Source organism: Lasioglossum baleicum, chromosome 1 (genome assembly GCF_051020765.1).
Source record: "Lasioglossum baleicum chromosome 1, iyLasBale1, whole genome shotgun sequence".
NCBI lineage: Eukaryota > Metazoa > Arthropoda > Insecta > Hymenoptera > Halictidae > Lasioglossum > Lasioglossum baleicum.
The window spans coordinates 20,978,664-21,006,154 of record NC_134929.1 but is presented as its reverse complement, the minus strand read 5'-3'; the positions used below and the strand labels follow the sequence as shown (position 1 = coordinate 21,006,154).

Genomic DNA, 27,491 nt, shown 5'->3' with positions numbered 1-27,491 from the left:
ATTGAAATGTTAGGTAGACTGGCCTCTAGGGTTGCTCTTTGAGTTCTGTCATTGGTATGCTGTGCTAGTAACAAAATGGCTGCCGGAATTTCAAGCTCAATGTTCTAGAAGAAAACTGGAGATGTACCAGAGGTGCCTTTTTGGGAGGTGAAATAGAACTTTTCGAGGGCATCTGTATAAAGTAGTCGAACTTTTACTTGGATACACTGCTTGAAGGGCAACTTCACGCGAAAGGGACAAGGTTGCTACGAAGGAAGACCTTCGACTTATTAGAAAAGACCTGATGGTTGAAACTATGGTTGCTCTTTGAGTTCTACAATTCAAAACTGTTCTAGAAGGACGGTGAAGATACGCCAAGTTGGATCTGACGTGTTCGAAGATATTGAAAACTCGTGGGAAGCTAAAGTAGAACTTCAAGGTCATCTGTACAAACCAGTCCAAGTTGTGCTTCGACACCTTCAATGGTAGCTGGTCAACATAAAGTGAAAGCTGCTCGCAACATCAGTGAAAGGGACGAAGTTCCTACGAAGGAAGACCTTCAACATCTTATTAAAGAAGAACCGAAGCAAGTCAAATGCAACTATAGGCTGAATTTCTAGTTCTGCTGCCTTACTGTCACGTAACGAGTCAACCACAATGGTTACCACACGAGCTACCTCTTCGTCTTCTTACTTCATCTTGGAAGAAGTCCCAAGAAATCAGGAGGGCCTCTAGGTCCACTTCGATACTTCGAACCCGTTCCTGATAAATCGTTGAGGCTGACCTTTTCCAGCGACGATCCCCGAACGTAGAATGATAAATCTCTCGTTCTTCCTCATCGTCTTCCCGCTAATGCTTAATCAGTCGTATCCGACCTTGACTTGCCGTTTGAACGCACACGTTCCTCGCCGCGTGAACTTGCCGCGCGCTGCCCCTTCCTCGTAGCAACGCGTTATCGAGCCGGGCTTTCGCAATAACGGGGAATCGTCAATTGCCCTGGGAATCTAGAATGCTAGTCGCAGTTTCAGTAACGTGATCGAGAAGTTTAGTGAAGAAAATCGTCGCAGAAAATCGCAGACAGCTTTCGGTGAGCACGGCTGACTGCGCACAGTATCGCAGAATGTTCAGTCGCCGATCGGTCTTCGGAGCGAAACCGGGTACACGATGATCACCATAGTGCGTTTATCAGGAGAATGATAAGCCTCCCGATGGTCACGTTTCTTCGGCCGGTAGGTACGGTGGGCCGAGATCGTTCGAACTCTCGTTTGTTCACTTTATTCTGATGAAATCGGGAACAGAATGAGAGAACACTGGCAAGCTAATTGTAATAGAAGAAAAATTTTCTTTCGAGAGGATACACCGTTTTCTACAGCTGTTCCGCCGTCTTCCAAATGAAAATGTTCGCCACGCTCTTTCTGACCTCTCCGTTTCCTTATCGATTACTATGCACGTTGAACGCGAACTCGAGTTTCAAGGTGAAAGTGTCCAACGGCCGCCTTGATTTATTGTTCGCTCGTCTTCCGATCAAGTTACCGAGGAAAAAGGCTTCTAGATGAGGAATGACGTTGTCTATTTCGTACGTCCGACACAGCTTTTAATTTATTCACCGCGCTGAGTGCTGCAAGACGGCGACAGATGGATGCGAGATAAAGCTGTTTGCATAGGTGATCCCCTAATTACGATACTCGAGCGAAAGAAGGAGTCATAAACCGGGGACCAGTCGGAGAGGATGAATCGCGGATCCTCGCGGATGAACGATCATCCTTTTTATTATCAGCCGGCTCGAATTGAATATTCGACTCACTCGAAAAGCTTATCTCCACCGATCAGCCTAATTTATGAGCCTCGCCGGATAACCATCGGTTATTCTGCGTTCTACAGTCATTTGAATACGTCGGGAACTCGTTTGTGACGTAGCCTCTCGGTATCGGGCAACGAAAGATCTACGCGCTATAAATCTGTGTTAGATAACATAGTGAGTTTATAAAAAGACTTTCCACAGGAAAGTATACACTGAACAGAGTTTATGATTATTATTCATGTTTAAAGTAGGATTTGTGGACTGTTTGAGGAAACTACTGTAGGGCCTCGTTAATGGTCCATCGACTTTCTTTGCTCATACATTGATTCATAAATTAAAGACACTAGGATCTCGTTCTGTTTATTAATCGGTGCTGAAATAGTTGCCTGGGGAGCAAGTATCGAAGCACACCTGTGTAGTGCTAGTCTTCTGTCTTCATTCGTTAAATAGTGCTACAAATTCATCTCTTGAACAACTATCGAGGCACTACCACAGTAACAATAACTTTCCACTTTGTACACCTCCAATTCAATTTTCCAACGTTGAAAGAAACGTGAACAACCATCGAGGCACTACCGCACTAATTCAATTTTCAACTTGAAACGGACGTAATCTAATTAGGCGATCAGTGGTATAAATTCGCTCCTCGAACAACTATCGAGGCACACGTCGGCACAACGAACTTACACCCCTCGTTCTCCCGATTTGATTTCTCGACGGGCGGTGCCAGGGCCTAGAAAAAAATTTCCAATCGCTCCGCGACTCGGAAAAATGCTCCGGTTGATTATCGGCCGTGCGATAACGAACGAGTAGAAGGAGTGAGAGAGGAAAAAATGGGGTCATTTTCTGGCGAGCAACGCGATAAGGCGATGGAACGCTTGTCTGGCAGCTGCGCGCGTTCCAAGGCTCGGTTTGTAGGTGGGACTAACTCGTTAGGTCGAAAACTTTTCGTTTCTTTCTGTTCTTTCTTTCGCTTACCTCTTTCGTGCGTCATTATCGGCCAGACATAATTGAAGCCGCACGCTCCGAGGGGGTTGCGCGCTACCCTTGACCTAGCCGGCTACGATATTTTTGCAACCATTTCTTTTTTGTTCGCGAGAAAACACGCCATCGATCATTCTCGCTATAAACGCAACTTGAACTTCAAGCCCCTTGTGGACCAGAATCTAAACTACTAACGAACAAATCTAAACTACTGGAAAGAACGAATGTTGCAAAATCAGTGAAATTGTTTGTTTGCAATTTCAGGATCAGGATGAAACTTTTCCCAGCGTACTTGCCATACTTCTCTGATCGAAACGATACCAAACACGGCAGAGTTACGATCAAATTCACTGGCGTGATCCGCGATAGAGTAGAGCCTCGACTATCCGAATCGACGCCAAAATTCATTCGAATGCAATCTGATTTAACCTGTCACTGTACTCAGACAACAGTGCTATTATTCGAAAAAATTCATGTTCCACGGATCAGTTCGGGTAATAGAGGCTCCACTCTCTTTCCTGGATTAAACAAGTAAATATACTCCGAATGAAGAGTACTCTGAAAAATGTCACGAATACATCAATAACGGTTTCATTGAAAAATTGTCATTGCTGATTGAGTTTTAAAAGGTCCAGATATCTGACTATTGGCCGAGTATTAATGCGAGTTATTAGAGCTGCTATGGTACAGCAGCCTAATTCGAGCGATCGGGCGTTGCCCACGTGTTTACTCGACGAATTCAGCGGCGCGTGGTTCCTGCGGCCTGCAGGCGATCGTCGGATTAAAATTATATAAGAGCCGGTCCCATTTCGATGGGACGGTGGCCGGGTGAAGGACCGGAGAAGAAAAATTGGTTGGCCGGACAGTTTTTACGAGCACGGCCCCGGGACGAGCGTGACTCCAATTTGGTCGAGATTCGACGGATAAATTGATAAACCACGGACACCCGACCGAATAAATTCGTCGTCGCCACCCCCGCAGTGCTTACAAGATTTGCGATTTTTGTTCCGCCGCGGATTCTTTCCGCGTACGCCGAAATACTGGAATTTCTACGCGGTCACCGTGAAGCACAATGATATACCTAAAAAGTCGTCGATATTCAAATAGTGATAATTTTGTTTAATAAAATGGTATAACCATCAACCTGGACTCATTCTGAAGCTGGAGGTCTCTACTTTTGCACTGCGCCGCTCGTTTATTCCTAAAATCTTTTTGCACGATACAGCAGGTGTAAAGCTGAAGACTTGTAAAAGACCTGTAGAAGTCTTGAAAAATTTTTTACTTCCTCTTTGCACAGCTTAAAATATGCCAGCACACGTTCAAAGCAAAGTGAAACGGAAGAAAAAAATAGTAGAGCATGTGTTAATGAATCATTATAAAGGGGAAAGTTCAATCTCCAATTCTATAGTTGATTCAGTCATGAGAAAAATTTTCCAATGTTACTACTGACTTTTCAATCAGTATCGCCAGATCAAGAGTTGTGCCCCCACTCTATCACGACCCGGTCACGTGACTGATCCGGTACCGGCAAAGAGAGGGTAACTTTTTCCTCTCATCTGCGACACTGCTTTCAATATGCAATATTTTCGAAACAACACGCATTTCCACTTTCCGACCTGCTGTATTACAAAAATGAATAAAAATGAGACAACATTAGACGAAAATGAACGGTACAGGTTTCAAACTTTAAAATGAGTGTTTATCATAAACTATTATAGTTCCAAGATTTTTCGAGAATCGGACATTTAATATTGACTATTTGTTGTACACGTCGTGTCGTGTTTTCGATAAACGCAGATTATTTTGCAACCTTCGGCGCATATTACCGTCACGATTTCACTGTTACTGCGAAACATGTTTTCCGTTCCTGCTGCTGTAATTTACGTAAAGTAATTTTTATCGGGTACCGTGTCACGACGGGCTCGCATTAAATGGTTTATTGTTTAACGGCGCCGGGATCGTTAAAACTGATTTATGAATATCTTTATACATATTTATCAAAGTTTAACGCCAGGATTTCCCTTTGGATTAAATTGACCCGTACGGTCAAGGATCATAGTAACGAATCAAATTTGTTATTTCGAACTGAACTACTAATTTGTAATTTCCCCAGTTTGAACAATTAATCATACTGGAGAAATATCAAACTACTGATACAGAATTAAACAATCCTGAAGAACTTTGTTGTCGTAGCTTTAACAATTCACCCTTCTGATCAATTGTTTATCCAACCTAAGTGTGTGTCATCGGCGTGAAGTACTCGTGGTGGCCACTCAAATTTCTTCAGAAGTAAAAACAAGTCATAATGAACATTTTACGGCTCTTTCGAAGGGTGCAAGTCTAAAAAAAACCCATAAAAGCGCCATAACCACATGAGTCTCGCTAGGCAGACAGACATAAATCTTATTTCCATGGGTCTTAAAATCACCGTAGACCCCAGACACCGTGTCCAAACCGGCTAACAGATAAAGCATTTATCGTTTCACTGTTACAATGTATCCTCAACGAATCTGATTAACCAAAATCTGTCTTCGAACCACAAACTTGACGCGGGTCCCCAGATCATCATCACTGAAAATTATAATAATTGAATAGCATTAATATTATCATCACATTATACGTGTATAATGAGATAAAATGTTTACACGTCATTTGCAAGGAACTGGAGTTAAACAAAAATTTATTTCTTGCGTAAATCATTTTAATTATATTTTCTAGTGTTTTTACTGTTTTAAGTTTCACTCATTTCGATACTATTGTATTCCCAGCTTTCCGAGCTTATCGAAGGAAATCGGTTTCTTCATTTTCAAAATTTTCAAACGTTCCAGCTACGAATTTAAAAATTGCGCGCGTCACCGGCGACAAAAACCCTTGATCTCGCGTCATTTGTTTTGCGTCATTCGTAGATTGCGTTCGATTCCATGGATAACACGGCTCGTGGTTTTTTCACGTTGCCTACGAACATCGTTCTTACGTAGACGGAATCTAATTAGCCGCGTCCGATTATTCAGAGTTAAAGTGTGTGCCATCGATTATGAGACTGGCTGTATATGTTATCCAATGTTGGACTGAGGTATACATTTTTTTGTAGTACTCTCCTGCTAGTTGATTTTACAGTGCACGAAGGCTAGGCGAACGTTAAAACACAGATAATACAGCAGTTCGAAACACGTGCGCACTGCTCGAGTTGCATATTATGTTACCTTTGCACGTGACTCGCTCGTAAATCCACATCGAGCCTCCTCTGGAGACAACTATCGACTAAAAGTGTACATATTTCGAAAGGAGTATGATGGCGCTCGCTGTATAAATAAATTGCTGACATTCCCTACGATAATTATCTCAGGCAGCTATAACATACATACAGTGGCCCACAAAAGTGTTCGTACACCCTGTAAAACGGAATAACTTTTTATAATTGTACTAAACGACCTGATGTTTTGTAAGCAATCAAAAGCATTGGTTTATTAAATGCTTTTATTAAATACTCGTGTGTGTATCTCGATCGATTTCAATGAAAATTTCAGTATATGTGTATAACTAACATAGATCTACAAAACATATATCTTCAATTTTCATTAAGGGCGCAAATAAAAAAGTTTTAAAAAATGCCTTTTTTATTTTTGCATGTAACCTTGTAAATTATAATTTTTGGAAAATTTTTTTTCATATCATTTCGTAAACCAATGCTTCTAATTGATTATAAAAAATCAGGTCGTTTGGTACGATTATAAAAAAGTTATTCTGTTTTAAAGGGTGTACGAACACTTTTGTGGCCCACTGTATACATATGTATATATTTTTCCTGAACACTACTTACTTGTTATATTTATTTTATATTTGAACTGTAACAATAATTCTGGCTCTATCGAGAAATAAAATAACGTCATTGCACCAGAAAATGGAGCCAAACAACAGTTTGAGCGTTTAGCAATTTTTCCAGAAAATGCTCCGAGCTCGGCCCGGGCCCAGTAAAAATTCCTCTTCACGGGAAACTCGAAGAATCCGACGTCCGGGATCGAATCGGAGAAACAATCTCGAGACGAGACTTGGTCTCTTCGAGTTCCGCGATGGAGGAAGGCGTTTCTCGGCCCGATAATCCCGTGGGCGTCGAATTCCATCGTGTGTTCCGGACGAAAGTTACGCCGATCTGACCATGGATCGGCCGAGATTATTGCTTTGAAAGGCCACGACCGGGAATCCCGCAGGAAATCCCCGCGGAGCCCCGATAAAACCCGTAAATATGGCCGCCGGCGGGGCCCTATATTGCGCGGGCACACGCAATTATGGTCGGCGTTCCGTATTTAATTGAACACGTGTACCGCGTGCCAGGCGAATAAATTCCGTGTGCGCCTGCGTGACAGCCTCGCGGGCTAAAGAATTGATTGATTTAACATGTTCGCTAAATAATTTCCCTGAAAAGTCTACCAACATCAAGCCAAAACACATTATTTTCTTGGAACACGGCCATTATCCATGCACACGATTGTGATTCGTTGGACAAATTAATAGCAGAAGTAATCCGAGTTAGGCAAACGTTTCGTTGACCAATTCGGATAATAGAGGTTCCACGTAAATATGAACTAAACCGTGCCGTGTTTGGTGTCGTTTTAATCGGCATAACGTCAGGAATGAAGTCCAGGTGAAGTTTGCCCGAGAAAATGTTTAACAAAGCTGTAATTGTTAAAAAAGAGGGTCCAGACACTGTTGCAATCAAAGCTGAATACCACCGAGCTCGTAAAAACGAAAGGAACGAGTATAAATCCATTTTTCAAGATCCCCCGATCAAAAGAAACATTAAATCCGATCACCGATCTTCATCTGTATCCAATCATCGTCTATAACAGTATGTACCATTTTTAGGCCACGCGGTTTCTCGCTGGGGAAAAAGAGGGTGATTTTCCGTGTCGGTCTCGTTTCGAGTCGAACCCAACTGATTATTACGATACTCAATGGTAATCAATTAACTCGTTTCCCAACCGTTCGCCATGCCGATTAGAATTCGCAATCTGCACGCTCCAATTCACGACGAGCACCGCTGAAGCGTAGGATTCGACCAGATACATACATACGGTCCCGGGATTTTTCTCCTCGCGTTGCCCTGTGGCGAGGAACGCCCTGGGCAGGAATCCGCATCGTTTCCGCACGGTTTCCTCATAGTTTCCTCATTATTCCTCCTAGCGAACGCGTCCCCCTTTTCTTTCGCCCCGATTCGACAGCCCCGGCAATTATTTAAATGATATCCGGCTGCGGGTCTGTTTGTTTTGTTGCTGCCGAACGCGGCTGGCGATCCGCCTTTTACTCTGTTTACATGCGCGAGCTTCCTCATTCTTCATCGCTATAGCGTGCATTTATGCATTTGTTGCATTCTCGCGACTGTAGCATATGTTTGAAAACATTTTGTAGCAAATGAATGAACGTAAAACATGACATGTTTAATAGATTCTAAAGAGATTCTTCTTGCTCTTAATTCTTACTCTAACGAACACTTCTCTGCTGGTTACTATCTGCAAGAATGATATTAACAAATGAAAGCCACGACTGCCGATGTGCAAACACTTCTCCCCCAACGAGCAGACTTCAATAGATCATTTCAGAGGTGGCGATCGAAGACAGTGCAAATATTTATTCACATCGGCTCGTTCATTCAACGATTGTTTATACAGGCTTCCATTCATTTCCGCTGGAATATCGTTAATGCTGAGTTTTCGTTGCTTCTCCGTCGCTCTTCAGCTATGTAAAAGTCATAAATGAATGATTTCAATACTGCCGAGTTAAAAATTATACTGGGTGTGACGTTTGTCTTGCACGATTCAACTATTCAATAAGGGAATCATCCAGGGCACATCCAAAATGTAAATCTTAAATACTCAAAGAAACATAATTCTATTTCTATATACATATACATAGATGGAATAGACAGATTTACGAGTGCCAATACAGCTTACGTACAGGAAAGCTTCTGTAATGGTTGATGAATCGCAATACAGTAATCGAGAGAAAGAAAACTGGTGGCAAATCGCGAGGCGGCGCGCAGGAATCCCGCTCGCTCGCGGGCTGAGTAATTACGAGGAAGTAGTCGCTGACACCGCAATTAAATTCCCGCGATTCAGGGGAAAGTGTGCGGACCTCGAGGCGTTCAAAATTTCGCGCTTTCTCCCGCGGGCAGCGGGACGAATCGGGTCACGGGCCGGGAAAAATTGATCCGGGGCTTCTGGCGCTCCGCGGAAGTCGAACGCTCGCTTTTATTTATGTTATGTAATTAAACCATTCTCTTTGCGCGGCGGGGAACCTTCGGAAATCGACCGGCGGCCGGGATCGATGATCTTTAGCGTCTTCGTCGATGCTAAAAGACTGACATTTTTAACGATATTACATCATAGCTATTTCTTAATGTCTTCATCGATGGTTTTGGCGAACGAAGAATGCAATGACGGTGTGTGTGTGTGTGTTATGTTGTAATTAATTCCTAGAAAAAGACATTATCAAAAATATTATATCGTACATTGTTGTGTAAATTTCATTTTATAATTTCGCATTTTTAAAGCAATTCAGAAAATCAATTTATACAATTTATTCGATGGTAATTATTTTCACGGCGCTCAGGTTCGATCAATTTCTACACTAAATGAATAATTACCATTCTTTCAAATAGTACGATCGTGAAAATATCTCCTTTATAATTTATTCAATGTATATAAAATTGAAACAACATTCTTATTCTACTCTTCGTTTATCAAAACCATCGACGAAGGCATTGCGTTCTTCGTTATATTTCCGCGTCGTCTGAATTGTTATAAATACGACTAACATTGTATACTTTGTTGTAACACGATTATTCACGAATACGCGTGTATTTATGTTGGAAAAATATGAGATTTTGGGACGAACAGTCTATCTCACGCAGATGATTTGATCCTGTTGCAGACGATAAGCTTGACCAAACGTATAGACGAGGTCAGGTTGCTCGAGTCACGTAAGAGCGCCCGGCTGGCCGATCAGGACACAGATTTCGCTAGACTCGCCGATATGGCTGGCGATCGCAAGCGAGCATCCTCCCACTCCATCGACGTGCCACATGTGATTGGGTAAGTGCACATCTCATTCCATATATTTCTCTTCAATTTTACATTTATTCAATTGGACACAATTTTCACACGAAACAAGAACGTAGTTGACTATTTGCCATATTCGAAATTCGAGGGAATAAACTAATCGTCGAAACACCGCCACAGGTACGCCATGATCCGGAAGAACCCGTCCCAAACGTCCTCCCACATCCTGCCCGCAGTTATCCTTTCTACATGCGAATAAAAACCCGGAACTAATTACGGGGAATCGTGTGAGCGCGTGGTGCCAGATACTCTGCAGGTAATCTTTCGGCACGATCATTTTCGAAAAGCAAAACAATCGAGAGCGTACGCTGCTGCTCGGTACGCGAGCGACGCTCATCCGAAAAACAAAACCGAGCCACGCGACTACTCGAACGGCTCGGCGTGCAAATTACCGTGCCATTTAACGGTTCGGGGAACTTCGCGGAATTCCCGGGAAGAAACGGCGAGAAACCAGAGAGCGCGATTCTTATCTCCGGCTTCGAAAAGTCGGTTTCAAGCCTGCGCCGAGTGAAGGGGCCCCCTGAAAACGTTCTCGTAAAAAAATGATATACACTACACACCTTCGGACGCGTTTCCAGGCCCCCGGCCGACTCGAAAAAATTCCTTCCCGACAGACCCTTCTACGCTAGATTTACCGCCACCATGTGTGCGGGCTTCCATTCCCGTGCGCTTGCACGTGCACACACCTTGGAACTTCTGAATGGAAAAAATGGTGCAATAAAATCGCTGCATACGTGATAAATTCAGGTCCGAAGCGTTGCTTATATCGTGCACGGACGATATTGTTCGATCTCTTGCAATTAGCGTTAAAGATTTTTTAGTGAAACTTCTACTGAAATGGGCGTAATGTGTGTATTGTGTAAAACACCACACAAGACAGGTTGGATTTTATTTATTTGTTTAATACACGATAATCTAGAATACGTATAAACATAACAAGATTAATTCTGCGAATCTAGGACTGTTGCTAGGTAATAATGAGGTTTTACTATAACGTGGATTAAACAGGCAAAGATTAAATGAAATTAATTTCATGAGAATTTAGACGTTTTACAAAGGTGATCGACATTATTCTTTATAATTCCAGGCGAACGTGCGATTAGATCGATCCTATACCTTTTTATATACATACTTGCACTTCGGTCCTATACTTTTTCGTATACTTGCACTTATACCCTTACGCTCATAGCATCGTTGGGAGCTGAAAAGATCGAAGGTGCACGTAGAGAGGCACGCAGTTTGAAAAAGGCTGCGCCCACACGTTGCACCGGGTGAGAAAGGCGTCTGGTTGCTGCTCGATCGTTAGACCGTGAATGCACCCTCGCCGGACACCTGTCCCTTCCACAACACACACGGCCCTCCCGAAATGCTTTTCTCTCGCCCTCGTTAAACGTCCTCCCGGAATCCGATCCAACGGTCGGGATCCACAGCTCCGTTCTTGGAACCAACAACCTCTCTCTCTCTCTCCACGCTCTATAGATCAAAAAATGGCTGACGCAACGGGAAAGGGGACTGTTCGCATCCAGAACGCAAGGTCCCCTTGTTAGCTGCTCCTCTGTTTTCCTAGTATACTCAAATTCAAGCTCACCTTTTCCCACCACCTTCGACTTTAGATCTGTATCTTTCGCTGTTGAGGTCTTCCGGCGTGGAAGTCGCTTTAGGTCCTATTGCGATATTTGCGATAGGTGCAACTGTTGTGTACACTTAGCGGTATCCTCTGAGGGCTCCAGAAACGTTCCTCTGTCTTTTACTATTATTTTTACGAATGTTTTAATGTGTTCCAGTTTCGATCTCAATTTCAATTTTTACAAAAAGTCCCAAAGTAGAAGGGCCATTTTTAAAAATGATCCCATTACCAGCAGATTCGTGACGATTTTATGATTGAAATGAGCCTTAACGTGACACTCGGGACCTTATTTCTATTGTTTAATCCACCGTGAAGTGGAATGTCGATTATCCGAACCGATGACATCAGAATTCTCTGTACACAATTATTTTACAAATCGGTGGATTAAACAGGAAAATACGATACAAATCGTATCATGCGTGTGGTCTCATTTCATTCAGAAAATGTCCCGATCACTATGCTGAGAGTGTCATAACAAAAATCATGATTAAAACTGTGAGAATTCGAAAAATACTGTGGATCCTTGCAACTTGACGAGCGTGTACGGACCACGTTCCACGATAATTCGGAAAGCAGTTTCCAGGGGCAGACTAGAGCTCGGTCTTTGTCCCCCAATCGATTTATCCCTTCCTTTCGGGCCCCGGCTCTCCCACGCGAAGGGTGGAACGGCTGTTTCATGACCGACGATCGATGCCAACGACCTCCTCGACTTTTCGTCTTTTTTCTTCCCCACTCCTCCACTCTCTTTCTCTTTCTCTCTCGAACTTTTTTTCCATTGCCCCTGAAGTCGTGCACGACCGGGGTCCCTCTCGAGGGTCCTCTGACAAAGGACGAGTGTCGGGCAAGGGGACAGAGGGGCCCAGAGGGGTCCGCTGCAACGTCCGGTCTCGTCCGGGCACGTAGCCTACGCAGGTAGACGGCCTGTGCGCGCCGGTGCGGTGTTTTCGTGGCTGCACCTGGCCCGGAGCCGGCACGACCTGCCCCACGTGAAAGGAAAGGTCACCGGGAGAGAAATCGAGTGGCGGCTGGCCGCCTCTTCGGGGCTCTCTCGTGTCCCGATCGTATCGATGACGAAAGCGTACGAGCTACCGTTTAACGAGACCTTGCGCCGCGGCCAAGGATTCCACGCGAAATCCATCAACTGGCTCCGGTCCCCCCAGGTTATGCCTCCTCCCCACCTTCCCCTCCACTCCCAAAACTGGTTGCCCTGCATTGGGCCCCGCCATGCTGCTTTCTTGTTGGCACAGATGGCGCGAAGCTCCCTTCAGGCCCCCAGTCTCGATCATGCTGCGTGCGTGTCGCCAGGCGCTCGACTTCGACGTTAATCCGTCAGGACTTTTCCATTTGTCGATCGATCATTGTTCTTACGGCCTAGAATATTTATTATTTCCATTCTAGCTGTATGATTTTTTTCTTTCACGTATATGGAACTGATGTAAGACCTCGTATAATAGTTAAATGTTTAGACTGCGATCCATTCAGAAAAGTGTCAGAAATAATGTTAATGGCTCTATCTAACTATTGGCGCCTTGTTCCTTAGCATTTTCGACTTACATTTAACGATTCGAATAACCATGAATATTTGCTTGTCTAAAATGTTGTTAAAATCGTACAATTGAAAGTTATTAATGAAAAGAAAATCGCAAAATTGAAAATTAGAAGACCGTCGTCTTTTATGTCTTAAATCGTCGAGCTATTGGCTTTTTGGAGACGTATATCGAATGTCGTTCGAATTATATCGCGAGAGTGGAATCGACGGAAGAAATGCGATTCTGTACCGTTCGAATTACCTCTCTCTCTCTCTCTCTCCCTTCCTCTCTCTGTCTTTCTCTGTTGTTCTGCAATCGAATGGAAGATTCGACTTGGCCTAGTTACCTGACCCGCCCTGTTGTAGTCCAGGGTCGCCATTGGTTCGTTGCTCGCGGCGGCGATCTATAACCGACGATGCAATAGCACTTTCATTTACGCCAGTGCTTTAATAAACATTCGTTCCTACCATAGGAACACGAATTCGATGATTATCCAAACAACAAATCTCGCGCGGCTATCGGAAATGCTTGTTCAAACGCTTCGCCACGATGTAATTAGAAACCCTTTGTTCAAACACTCTTCTCTGCGAGATGTTGAATTGTCTGCGAGGCTATTCATTTATCCATGGACGTAATTATATCTTTTTATCAAATACAGTACATCTCCTCCTGCAAAATATATAAAATTATTCTTCTCAACATATTAATACATATTAACAGGATCTTCAATCATCCGTACTAAAGGGGAGATTAAAAATCATATTTACACAATAATCCCAGGCGGAACTATTAGAGATCACGTTAAAGGACTTATTACAAGATCCTGGTTCATTTTCGCAAACCAGTCTTAAAAACCAAAGGCAAAGCCACCCCTGAAATCCTCTGCAGTGAGATCCTCGACAAACGCAATCGTCCGAATCCATCTGCGGCGAACCACGCTAAAGGCACCTATAAAAACAAAACAACTCAGCAGGGTAACGAGGCGTTTTCATGAATCGCGAACGAGTCTCAGGTGCGAAACACCGACGCGACGCAACTCTCGTTAGCCTCGAAATGCTGCACCGTGGACGACGGCCGTCCCGTTTACACGGATGTAACCGGGTTTCCGGGGGAGGTTGGTGGATGTAACAACTGAAAGTTTCTGCTGCGGCAATGGGTGCAGTGAGTCAGTAGGTTAACTTACGTAATTTCGGGCCGGCAATCTCCACGGGCGGGGGCAGGAAGCAGAGAAGTAGGTGGTGGGAGGAAAGAGGTGGCAGAAGAGGAGGAGGAGGAGGACAGGGGCGGCCGGCTTTACGGGAATTAGGTCGATCAATACCGCGGCGCGATATGGGTCAGGTGCACTACCACTGTCTGTATATTCGAGGTGTCCACCCTCCATCCCCCGCAACCCGTCGACCACTCTACAGGCACCTAGCAACCCTCCCAACCTCCATTCCAGGACGACGATGTCCTGTTTCGATCCAAGCCCCCGCGAGTCCGACCACCCTCAACACCGAATCCACAGAGCCTGGAGAGTGCATGCGTTGCCCTATGAACGTGGCGAAATTGAATTCACAGTATTTGACAAATTACGGGACTGAAATGTTACGTACATCCTGCAGCGACACTGTTTCTGATCGTGGGAAATATATAAAATGGAGTAGTACCTTTTTGTTCTGATCGATTCTCGAATGAAACTTTCATGGGAATGTTCGCAACGTTTCTCCGATTAAAATGACACCAAGCACGACGTTGTTCGGTTCTTGTTTGCTTGTTTAATCCACGATAAAGTGGAACCTCGATTATTCGAACTCGGTGGATCGTGAATTTTTCAAGTAATAGTGTCACTTATCTGTACAATGGATTGAACATGGAACTGTTTGTATACGGAGAATTCAAACATCAGCTTGGATAATGGAGGTTCTATTAAATCGTGAATTAGACGAATTATATCGTTTTGTGACTCATTCGAAAGAGAAAGATGTTACGGGTATATTAAGCCTTTGCACTCGGAGCGATGTTAACTGGAAAATGAAAAGTTTCTTCATTTGAAAAATTTTATTATTAGTTTAGTAATTGATTAGATGATTTTTAATAATGGTACAGCAATTTTTAGTGGCGCCTCTCAGAGTCATCATTCGAGTGCTAAGGGTTAACGAACGTTTCGTAAGTTGGTTAACACGTTGATCGTTGCATTGCTAAAACGTAAAGAGATCGTTTTGCCCCATTGATTACAATGGATTCGTGAATATTCGTTCTTTCGCGTGGCATTCGAAGGCCTCGCCGTGTTAATTGAGTCCAATCGACGTCGATCTTGATAACGCTTCCATCGGGAGACGATCTGGGTGGTCTCGTCGTCAACGTCGACGCCGACGTCGACGTCGGGTTCAACAGACCCGCGTCGCAGGGTTACAATTACGATCAGCATTGTCTCGCTCGCACGGTAATTGCACCGAGGAAGGGATTGTCCACGACTCTCGGCGACTTTGCGTTAGATGATAGGGGATATTATGTAGATGGGATTGCTGATGGAAGGGCGAGAGAGTTGTGCTGGCCCCTATTAACCCCTGGATAACCGAGCTGTCGCGCGTGGAAACGGTGACAATTAAAAATACTTGGTCCCCTTCGAAACTTACACCACTTCGTACAATTAAATCTTACAACATTCTGTGCTCATTTCGGAGAGCCTCTACTCCCTTGTGCCCGAGCTCTATGTTGTAAGTCCCCATTTTCAATTCTGATTCAGTGGTTCTTCAATCTCGCGTGGCATTGTATTTCCCCTTTTAAAGAAACAAGCTTGGATAAAATCTGCCGAACGAGACCGAGATTCCTATAAAAGCGCAGTTTTAATTACCCACCGAGACGCGAAAGAAAATTTGAAAATAGACCGCGGTATAAATAAAATGGATCTATTTGCGTAATTATTCAGCGGTGTGTCGCGGCAAGTATAGACCATATCGATTGTCAATTCTATGTAATTCTGACCTTGGGGATCGCTTATTAAAAGCCCGAGCTCGATCGAATGCTCGTCGGACAGCCGTTCTGAAAATCTCCGGCCTAATTTCCGTGACATCTCGCGTTAATTGGAAACAAAAACGTGTCTTGTTAAACACGTTAAACGATCGTTAACATAAATCGTTCGCATTCGATGAACGGCATCGAATCGATTTTTCTGCTGTCTCGGTTCGCCGTTTCCGATTCGAGAATTCCAACGAACTCGCTTGACATCCTAGACGCACTCGTATGGAAAGTGCCAGGGGACTTTCACTCGCGGAATTCCCGGCTCCGAACGATTTACCAGTCGCGGAGCACGGTTTCAATCTCCAATTAAACCGTGACGCGAGGATAGGGAAAATCGCGAGGCACCGTCCATGGAATTCCCATTCCCATGGAGGCCGCGAGGTGGATCGCGAAACTGGGTCAAGAAACTTCTGATGGAAACGGCGAAGACAATGTTGAACACTTGGAGAAGTTCCAATCTCTTGCCATTACTCCTCGTAAAAATACGCCCCGGGGCTGCTTTTATTCGAAACGACAATTTCGGCGGGCCCATTCTTCCTCTCGTTGCCGCATGATCCGCGCTAGCACGCTTTCATTTTGACAATGTACTGTCGGTACCGTTTCTTACATCAGAATAGCAGTCCTAGGTTTGCATCATGCGCGACACAAAATTTCATTAATCTAGACTGTGGATTTTATGTTTTTGTTATTTGTAATTCGTTAGAATTATTACGAGAAAAATAACTGTCTATGCAGCTCCTGTTCCTTGCAAGAGATAAACCTTTTTATTTTGCATAAAGATCCGCATACTAACCCATCGTACTCGCGACATTGCGCTGATTAAAACGACACCAAACACGACCCATTTCGTATCACATTTACTTGTTTAATCCACGATATAGTAAACCCTCGATTATCCGAACTAAGTGGAGAATATTCAGCTAAAAGCAGAAATAAGGAAAATGTATCGTGCTTGGGCTCATTTTAATCAAAAGGATGTGACGGATACGTTGCCGGAAGTCCCACGAACAGAATAATTACAAACAAAATAGCTCTATCACGGTCGTGCACAGCCTTTCTCACATCGATCGAGATATTTCCGCGATTACGAGTGTGTTACACGTTAAAATGGCGAGATCATGGGAAGAAAGGAGGTTCTGTGGAATATAGGGCTCTCGATCTAGAATGGAACCAGAGATTCGACTTGGCCTAGTTTCCTGACCCGCCCTGTTGTAGTCCAGGGTCGCCATTGGTTCGTTGCTCGCGTGGATCTGCGATCAACGAAGCAGTACATATTCCCATTTAAAGCTGCTTGCAAAATCAGACCTGGGAATTACATCTCTTCTCAATCTATTTTTATATTTTTTATATCTTCTTTTTATCCCTCAACTACTTTGCTAATAATTTTTTAACACGACTAGGATATTTAATAATCCTGGAACTGCGTAGGAATTGATTTTTCCTCTCAATAATTGTAATAGGTTATCTTATTACAGCCTTCTTAGATCCTTCTGATACTTCACCTGATTTTTGCAATAAATAAAACGTACGGTCCAGCAATTCACCATATCAGAGGCTTTATGTAATAGTTTTAAACAGTAATTTCTGACGTCGAGCGTCGATTGCTATTTCCATGCACACTCATGAAATAAAAATCAACTTTTTAAACCCAGCCAGGGGTTAATCCTCGCACTGACCTACAGTAATCTTCGAACTCGGTGCCCGTGGAGCATATCAAACAAAGTTGCGCAAGGCTGTGGCAGACGGGACAAGGCCAACCAAGAGAAAACGTGTCTACGCGTGTCTTTGCTGAATAAAATTAATATTTTGCAAAATCTTGTAGTTCGACACACACCACGATATATGTAGGGTCGGGTTTTGCAAACAATTCAATAGATAGTAATGCGAATCTAGAAAATAAAAGTTTCCTAAAACAATTCTAAGAGACTGAGATTAAATAAAAAGTTTCTTCCTTGAACAAGAGTTATAAATTGATCTGCTCGCGTGTTCACGGTCGCGAAAGATCGATATTTAGCATCAGGAGAAAAGGAAAGAGAATTTTTCCAAAGATCAGAGGCGTCGGCGATCGGGGAAAGCTCCAGGGAGCTGACGCGACACCAGGTCCAAACATAGTCCTCTGAATCCTCTCGCGGAGACGAGAGCAGCGCTCGAGCTCAGGTCCATTGTCAGCGGCGTGCAACCTAGACACGCAGAAAGCCAAGGTCCCGGGCGACAAAATATGCCAACGAGTCGCGTGATCTTGACCTACAGCAGCGCGCTCGACTGGCAGATGTCATTTTTGTCCCGCGAATCTCTTTCTGTCTTGGCTCGGCCGTAACGAAACCGTGTTGTTTTCTTCTGCGCTTGATCGCCGTGAAACTGAAACGCCGGGATCACCACCCGTTCAATGTCTTCCGCGACGTTTGCTCGGACAACACCGGCGGAATGATGTACAACAAGTTGATGTACATCGTGGCAGCTTGACTGTACCCTTGTACGACAACGCTTGTAAATTACAGCTCGTTTCAAGCTCTGTGTGCGCAGCGCACACAGAGATGCGCGCGCGAAATCACCGTTCGCTCGACATTTTCCTTTATCTAGGATGCTGACGCAATATTTGAACGTCGTGGAATGTTTTTTCGAAATCAATTTGCCATGGATTCGCTGGAAATTTGTTGTACGATTTTTTCCGCGGTCGTTTTTAAAATTTGTTGAGTGAGCTTGATGTCTAAGGGACGGGTTTTAAAATTCTTGGTCCGAAAGGGGGTTCATGAATACGAGAACACGCGATAAGAGTAGCCATATGAATATGAATGGTCCAGTCATTTTAAAAGGGGGTTAGAAAATATGACTTTCCATGGGGCCATCGAGTTTGTAATTTTAAAGCAACTACTTCAAACGACAGTTCCGAAGAACACTTCCGCGAATTTCCATGGACCTCTTTGGGGACGCCCCTGCGTTCAAACATTCGCATAAATCATTTCGTAATGTAGCAATATCGATAGCCGAGAAACACCTTTGGGAAACCAAAAATCACTGAGGTACTTTTATTAAAACTCAAGTCGATAGACATTTAACATAAAAGAAATAGGATAAATTGTTAATACTACGAAAAAATTATTCTGCAGGGAAAGCCTTATTATATTAAACATAGCTTATAGAAATCAAATTGATTAGACAAACCTTTTTGTGAAATAAAATAATTTCAATCACCACAACAAAAATTGGATAATTAAAAGTTCAAACAAATATTAACATTCTACAATACCACAACCCATGAATTTTAGACCCCACTTTTTTTACTTTTGTCCATTGCTCGTCAGACTCCAGTCGCTAATAGGATTGTGACCGAAACCGATATACATAGGTAATCCTGAAATCGTAACAATATCAAAATACAGGAATAGCGAAACCGAAATACATAAATACCGGTGACTATACCGCATGATACCGGTATTTTCCATTTCGGTAGAAGTCCCTGGACTAAACAATTGCAACAAGACTGGGTGTAGGAAAAAGGTTGCTCCCAAAGGGGTTAAGTGTGCAGCCACGTGTCCGCCGGAGGAGCCAAGGCCCATCTCGTCGTCCGCGACCTTCGTTTAGTCGATAAAGCGTGCAGAGTGCAGCGCGAAGGTTCGGAGAGGAAGAAGATCGCGAAGGATTGTGGAAAGTCGAGGCTGAATACAAGCGGCGCGGGAGAAACTTCACCGGCGCGGCATTGCGCGCGGCTCGGCGTGGCAGTATGGCTTGGCAAGTGGCGTGGGTGGCGCGGCGGGGCTGGTTACACGAGGGTGGTTAAGGTGCCCTAACAAATAGTAGGTCGTGCCAGGCTGGGGCCACCGTATCTAGGCCGATCGATAGAGCTACGTAGCCACCGGTGCGGAGTCGCATCGGATAAATGGGTCAGGTACACGGAGAGCCACGCGCGGCGTTTTCATCCTTCCTGTTTTCCCTCCTCCTCTTTCCCTTTCGACAACGCACCCTCTACCTCCCCTACTCTCTCTCTCTCTCTCTCTCTCTGCGCCACCCTTTCGTTTGGGCTCTCTCCCTCTCTGTCTTTATCTTGTCAGGCGTTGTTGCTTTTCTACCCTCTGGCGACCCACGCGCCGCTCTCTTTCCACTTCAACACGCTCAGAGAGCACTGGGATGTGTGCATGCTGCTGCAACCTCTCTCTCTCTCTGCCATTCGTTCGATCTGGCATTCTGACTCCCTTCTGCTCTGACGAGCTTTCTTTCCCTCTACATACCTCGTCGCTCTTATCAAGCCTTTTTTCTTCGGCTCTCGATCTCGAACTCAGGCTATTTTTTAAGGTCTCTCTATTTTAAGCTCTCTCTCTTTCTCAAGATCCCTTTTTCAAGCTCTTTCAAGTTCTCTGTCTCTCAACCTTTCCATCTCTCAAGTTCAAGCTATGTATTCTTCAAGATCTCCATCTCAAGGTCTCCATTTCGAGCTCTCCCAAGTTCTCCACGTTTTCTATCTCTTATACTCCGCTCTCTTCACTGTCTTTTCTCTATATTTCGCTCGAATTGCTTGAGAGATTGAGTATCAACTTGGGAGCGTACGAGAGAGATCTTGAAAAATAAAACTTGAGCTTTAAGAGAACTTGCTCGAGATAAGGAGCATCAGCTCTCTATCCCCAGTTATCTTTTTCAATCCCTCTATCTCGTGCTAGCTTCCCGTGTTCTCCGTGCCTCGTGCTACGAGTCTCTCTGTCTCTCTCTGCTTCGATCTCCCACTCGTTTGGTCGCTCTCGTTCTTTCTCGTCCCCCCTGCACCTATGCGCCCGGCCGCACGTGCCGTCGCATGTACCTGTTGTAGTAATTGGCACAGCTCCGGCCGCTACTTGTTGAGGAGGAGGCGAGGTCCGGGGCGAGAAAAGACGACGAAAACCGTGGTCGAGGGCAGGAGGAGATGAGGAAGAGGGCTCCGGCGACGACGCTCTTGGCCCTCTCCCACTTGGACTGGTCAAGGGGTGGGTCGCTCCTCTATCCAATGGCGAATCTGGGCCAATGAAACGGGAACGCTACACGTGCACCAACACCGACAACCGTACCCGGCACCTCTCCACTATACCTATGCACCGGCACTGTGTCGCACACGTGCATACGGTACACAGCTTCCCCGGTGACCGTGTGGACGCGGCCTAATACCGCCTAATACGAGACCCGGTTATTTCGCGCGCTCCAAGCCGGCTAGGCAATCAAAACGCCGCAAAATGGCGAGCTGTGTGCTTCATCCCGCCGACTTGCCGGCTCTTTCGTAACTAGCTCCATTCGACTCGTTTTAAAGTAACATGTTCTAATTTAATTAGAATCTCGCTGTCTCGTTTAGATTTCCGTAGACGAGAAATAAGAAAATTAAACAAGAATTTATCGATTAGTGAGAAACGTGGTGATACTAAATGCAATTTTGTTAATTTTAAAAGGCTATGCGAGTTTCCATTAATCTCCGAGTTAATAGAAACCTCTCTAGCGGGAAGATTAAAGGAATTTGAAGATACCAATTTGCTACAATTTCGAAAAGAATTCAGTCTTTTAAAACTAACAAAACAGTGATCCGTCTTCAGAGGGTTTTTCGGCTTCATTGTACGGATAAGCAAGATCAATGCAAGTCTATTTACGAAACAAAACGCCTTCGAAGAGTCCCGAAAGTTATCAGTCCAGAGAGAGAGCTTCCCATCTCATCAAGCAAAGTGTCATATCGAACAACTTCGCTCTAGTATCGCGCGAAATCTGGAGACCTTGCCGGTTAGAGATTTTTTCCCTGAATGCTCTACCGTTGCTCTTGAACGCGAGCAGCTTTTGTCTGTTATCCGAGGGACTCGGGGAAGGTCGACAAGATAACGCGACTAATTAGATGACCTCGTGCACCCCCGAGAATCCCAGTCACGAGCTTCTATTCGCTGCGATTCATCGCTCCGAGGAAATCCTCTTTTCTTTCGCTGGGGCTGAAGGCCGTGCTCCCTTTGAGGGCTTGGGTGACTAGCGAGTCTTAACAGAGACTGAAACTTTAACGTTCCTCCAAACGACTCCTTAATTACTCTCTGGGATCCCAACGTTGTTGATCCCAATGTACTTTCTGGATTAATTCTTGGGAAATGAATATCCTCTCATCGTGGACATCAGGGTCGCGTGTGTTGGTCTTAAAGTTGCGAGCCGAGCGATTCAACTATTCAAGTGAGAAGCGCGTGCAGCTCGTCCATTATTTCAGATTTTGATTATCGATTTAGTTCTCTGGAGAAAACACTTTTGATTCTTCGCACTCGGAACAATTTTTACTCCGAAACTGATAATAATATGCTAATAAAACACCAGGAATTAATGAAGGTCAAGATCAACGCGTCTCGTAACGTTGTTCTAACGTTTTTCATGTCTGTGTATGACCTATTTCCACAAGGAACGCCTAAGATCAGTGTAGCGATTGGAAACGAACGTTTCCATCAAAATCTTTTCCCGTGGAGGCGATAACATGAAGAATTGAAGAATCCATCCTCCACGACTGACCGTATTAGCCGGAATGATCGCCGGGGCGGTAAACCGCCTCGTTGCCTATGCATCGCGAGGACTAGGGTGTTAGGCGAGGGATTTTAGGCGAACGAGCGTCGACTTCGCGCTCGTAAATTCCGTGCCGGCGTGTGATTGGGGGAATTGGGACAGGGAATGGGGTCGGCGCGGTTGAAATCAGGTTGTCCGGGTTGTGTCCTGCCTTGGAATCAGGTCGCTCGATACAGGCAGGCAGGCCGGCCGGCCGGCTCTACAGCGTTCCTGTATCCGGCGGACTGACCCGCCATTCGACTCGTAACCCGGATATCGTTCGGAACCGGATCGATGTACTTGCCACGCGTTCCTTATGGGGTGCAGCCGTCTGTCCCCGGCACCGGAGGAGCGGCACGAGTCCGGGAAAACTCGTCGTCTCCTTTCCCTAGAGTTTCACCCGAGCAAGGATCCTCCTTTCGCGCGCGACAGCCCGATGAAGACACGGCCACGCGACTCGATACCTCGCTACCTGGCGAACGCACGACGCACACGCAATCTGCGCCACGATCGCTTCAACAAGAGGTATTTATCGCCACTGTGTATTATCATAACAAAGCCACGTGCTGGAAACGACGCACGATCTTCCCCCCTTACCGTCGCGCACGGCGTCCCCACCGTTTAATTCGCGCGTCCAACGGATTGTCTTCGCTTATGCTCACGCGACTTCTTCGATTCGTCGAGAGATCATCTCCACCACTTTTTCTTAACTCGTGCTATAGCGTTTGGTTGCGCTACATCATTGAGACATCATCCAGTTCTCTATATCCTCACGCGACCCTAAGGAGGGAAACTGCATTACATTCCGTCGTAGACATCTAGAACTTTTATTCTTTTGCTTCAAATTTCCTCGTTAAAAAAATTGAAACAGTTTATCATCCCGTAATACAATAGAAGAAGAAAAGCATTTAAAGTTCCGATGCGAAACATTCGAAACGGACTTCCAGTTTTTCCAACAATCGAAAATAAATCAGCCTTCTCCGCCCCGACCTGTTTAGAGTCACGGGGAACGATCCCCGGCATCGTTCAGAAGTGATCTACGATCACCTGACCGATCCGAGGCGGGGCGCGTCCTTACGGAGGGAACGTATAAACACATCAATTTCATTCAGCACACTCTCTCCCTCCGTTTATTCTTCTTCCCGTTTGTTTGCTTGTTGCGTCGAAACGGATGCTTCCCGACGGGCCGCGTTTAATTTACGAGCTGGCTGTACGTCTCCTTCGAATGGGGTTACATTGAAATCACCGGCGCCGTTTCCACTAGTCCGGAATCCTCAAACGCGATCGGCATTGACCGTCAACCGCGTTAACAAACGGCACGGTCCCCGCCTCTCTCTCTCTCTCTCTCTCTCTCTCTCTCTCTCTCTCTCTCGCCCCTCTCTTGCCGCCCCTACTGTCGCCCATTGAAAATATTTATCGCGCTCCTTATCGTCGCGACTCATTGATCGCCGCGTTTCCCTACCGCGGGAATCGAACGGCTGCTCGGAGCAACTTTCTCTCTTCACGAGCAGCGTCTAGAACTTCGTTCTTCAACGTGGAATCGTACCGCACCCGAAGAGATCGTTATTTTGATACTGCAAATCTCGGACCTCCAAGGTTCTACGAAGCGTATTAAACTCATTTTCAACGTGGACTACATAAAAGACAATTGGTTTGAGTCAAAAATGATGAAGCTACGAGATCATGGTAGATTTAACAAACTTAACCCTCAGCACTCGAAGAATGACTGTGCCATTATTCAAAATATCGTTTACATTATTGAATGTATCCGTATCTAATCAATAGACTGCGGATCTTTATGCAAAATAAAAATTGTCTGTATCGATTGCAAAGAATAGAAACCAAACAGAATGTTATTTCTTCCCTCAATAATTTTAAAAGATGAGAAATCATACATTGACATCTTCAATTTTAAAAATTTTCTTACAATTTTCAATTTCATCTACTCAATTTTGCTATAAATGCAAAAAGATCCGCAGTCTACTAATCAATTACTAAACAGTCTGAATAAAATCTTAAAAATCATAGGGAACGCGGAAATATCCTAGGTCGCAAGAAATGTTTCGTTTTCGAGTAAAAATTGCTCCGAGTGCAAAGGGTTAATCCAGAACCTAATCCTCGATTTCTCCAGGTCTATCTCCTTAAGGTCCCTAAATCCCGAGACTGACCTTGACGGTTCGGATCGGCGGGAGTCCTCGATTTTCGATCGGGCGCGCCGGAGCTGACGAATCAGGTCACCGGGAGACCCCGGCCAACGGGGTGGTTTTTTTCGGAATTCGGTTTGTCCGATAGTGGGTTTAAGGATCGAGGAGAGGGTGGCTGGCAACCGAGTTCCGCGTGTCGGTGACCTAGTTACCCGACCTACCCGGCCCGGCGCACGGCGCGGCGGGTAGGTCGCATCCCGAATATGGATCAACGCGCTTCCCGACCCATATAACCCCGAAGTGCATTACGGTTTCTGGGGCAACCGCGAGCGTGCTCCGGGGGCCAGGGCACAGGACACAGCCCCTCCCCCTTTACGACGGCCCCTCCCCTTTACGGCGGGCTCTCCCAGTCGGATCGGTGTGCTCGCTCGGAGAAAATTCAATCGAAGATGAGGGGACGCGTACCGTACGTAGAACTCTTTTCCTTTACGTCTCTTAGCCGGTTCCTCTTTTAATTTTTTAGCAATTTGTGCCTTTGTTGATTCATTTGCGCATTTGTGTACATTAGGTTTAGCATTTACGTAAAATGTTGGTCATATTTTCAATATTTTATTTTACGATTATCGAGATTCTTGGGAGAAATCATGCTTTCTTCATATAAGCCTGTACCGTAGTAAAAATTACACGATATCTAGGTGCACGGTAGTGCGCCAGCCAAGTTTTCGGACTACCTCTCCTTTTACACGAAACAACTTAGCCGTCTTTAGAGGTTTATAACTCGGCACTGGAGGCAGATGGAGAGATGTAATTTCGTACACTTGTTAAATGCTGTCATGTCTCAATATTGACAAAACATTAATCTTCCAACATTAGTAGGTTCCGAGATATAGGACCTCAAAAATCGCTAAATTTGTCACTAACTGACTGACAGATCATCAAAACCTTTTGGGTACTTCCCATTGACCTACAACCTTGAAATTTAGTACATAGGTCCACCATAACAAACACTCAAAGGAATAATCATCAAAGTTTGAAATTTTACACCTTAAAGGGGTTGTATTGAAAAAAAACATTACGAAATAGGTACGTAAGATAGAACATAGTAGCATAACATACATAAGTATACGTTTTATTAGCTTCGAAGTCGCAACAATTACTGATGAAAAAGACAATCGCTCTAAGCGGGGGTAAACGGATCCGAGCGTCGCCGGCACAGTGTTAATCTTTAACACATTGCAGATTAGAAAAGGTTTTTTCTTCTTTGATCGTCGTTGCGTTGTTTAGATTTTTTTTTCCAATGGCCATAAAAGGTGTTAGGTAGCGGCCAAGTTTGAATAATTTAGCCCTCCATGTAACTCTTTAAAAATTAAATAGCGTTCTTTTAAACTAATTTTTACAAACGCTTTTTTCAGTATTGCAAGAGGTATTTCTAAGCTAACGAAATTGGCCGTATTTTGTTTGATCTCACAACTTTTTACGGCCATAGGAACTTGGCTCCTGTTTACAGGATGTTTTTGTTGGATCTAAATAATTGTCAGTCACATATAACGCTCGGTAGGTTCTTTAATTCAGCCTTAGTAATTTCATGCATTTGTGAGAAACATAAAATAATAACATGGCATTCGTTGAAATAAACTCGCGGATCGATCTGCAAAGCGTTTCCTCACTTCGATGCCGCGTCCCCGTAAATCATTCCGGAAGGACGTAAATTTGCATAAGCATCCGCAGTCCGCTAATTGATCTTGGCCGGCGGCCAGAGAGGCCAATTAATGGCGGTACTTCCGCCATGTTGGTGGCGACGGCCATTTTCCCGGCGTCTCCGGCAAGATCGCCGGAAAACGCACGCACGATTACGAGCGTTCGGCCATTAACGAGCGTCATTATCATCGCCCGGTGACATAACGTTATGTAACGAGGCAAGGACACGGTCGTGTGACGATCGACGTATGTCGAACCGATGAACCGTCATCGACTGTCAACGGGAGGCGATCGTAAACGACGATGATCGACGACATATTCCGTTATAATCAAAATTTCATGTCGCAAAAAGGGGACGTTATTCGATTCTGGTTGTGCATGTGCATCCTCTCGCGTCTTGTAGTGTTTACAAACACTTCAATTCGATATACTAATGGTACATAAGTCAATTCCATTTTTAGAAGCACGTGAACTTTCCAGTGCGGTCAACTCGTGAAATGTTTGTTAAACAAAACGAAGGGTTTTGGTTGGTGTAGTACGTGACGTATAGGTTGCGGATCTTTTTGCAAAATAAAAATTGTTTGCATCGATTACAATCAAGAGAAGTCAGGTAGAAATATTATCTTCTTCTGATGATTCGAATAAGCAGGAACGAATGCATTGATATTTTTAAATATTTTTGATGTGTCCACTGGCTTTAAATTGCATCCACTCATTTTTCTCACAGATACATACAATCCGAAAAGCATGAAAATTATTATTGTAACGTGTACAATACCGTGGCAGTAAAATGGCATCTGTGAAATAGGTGATAAAGTTAGTGTCGACTCCCTAACGCGGTTAACAATCGAGCAAAATGCAGTTATTACTCGTGTCCAACATAGCGTGTCTAATATACGCGATACAGGGCATACACAGTATAGATATCGAGTGACGTTGGCACACAACAGATCAACGGCCTCCTTAAATCGCAGCGATCGGTTCCGATAACATCTGCGAACGAGGATGGCTTAATGACGCGCGTCTAGACGCTTCGAATTAGCCCCATTAAGCTATACTTTAGACAAAGGTCGGATAATGCGTCGTTTTCACTTAGTT

The 27,491-nt window shown here is 44.6% G+C and overlaps 1 protein-coding gene across 2 annotated transcripts in view; it reads left to right on the top strand.

The window, feature by feature from the left end:
• Positions 1–27,491, top strand: part of Glut4ef (Glucose transporter 4 enhancer factor) — a 123,109-nt gene that overhangs the window by 29,780 nt on the left and 65,838 nt on the right. Inside the window, exon 2 of one of the 2 annotated variants that reach the window (XM_076441895.1) lies at positions 9,692–9,852. In XM_076441895.1, coding sequence (XP_076298010.1) covers positions 9,692–9,852 — 161 coding nt within the window. The other variant, XM_076441943.1, reaches the window with a different exon arrangement.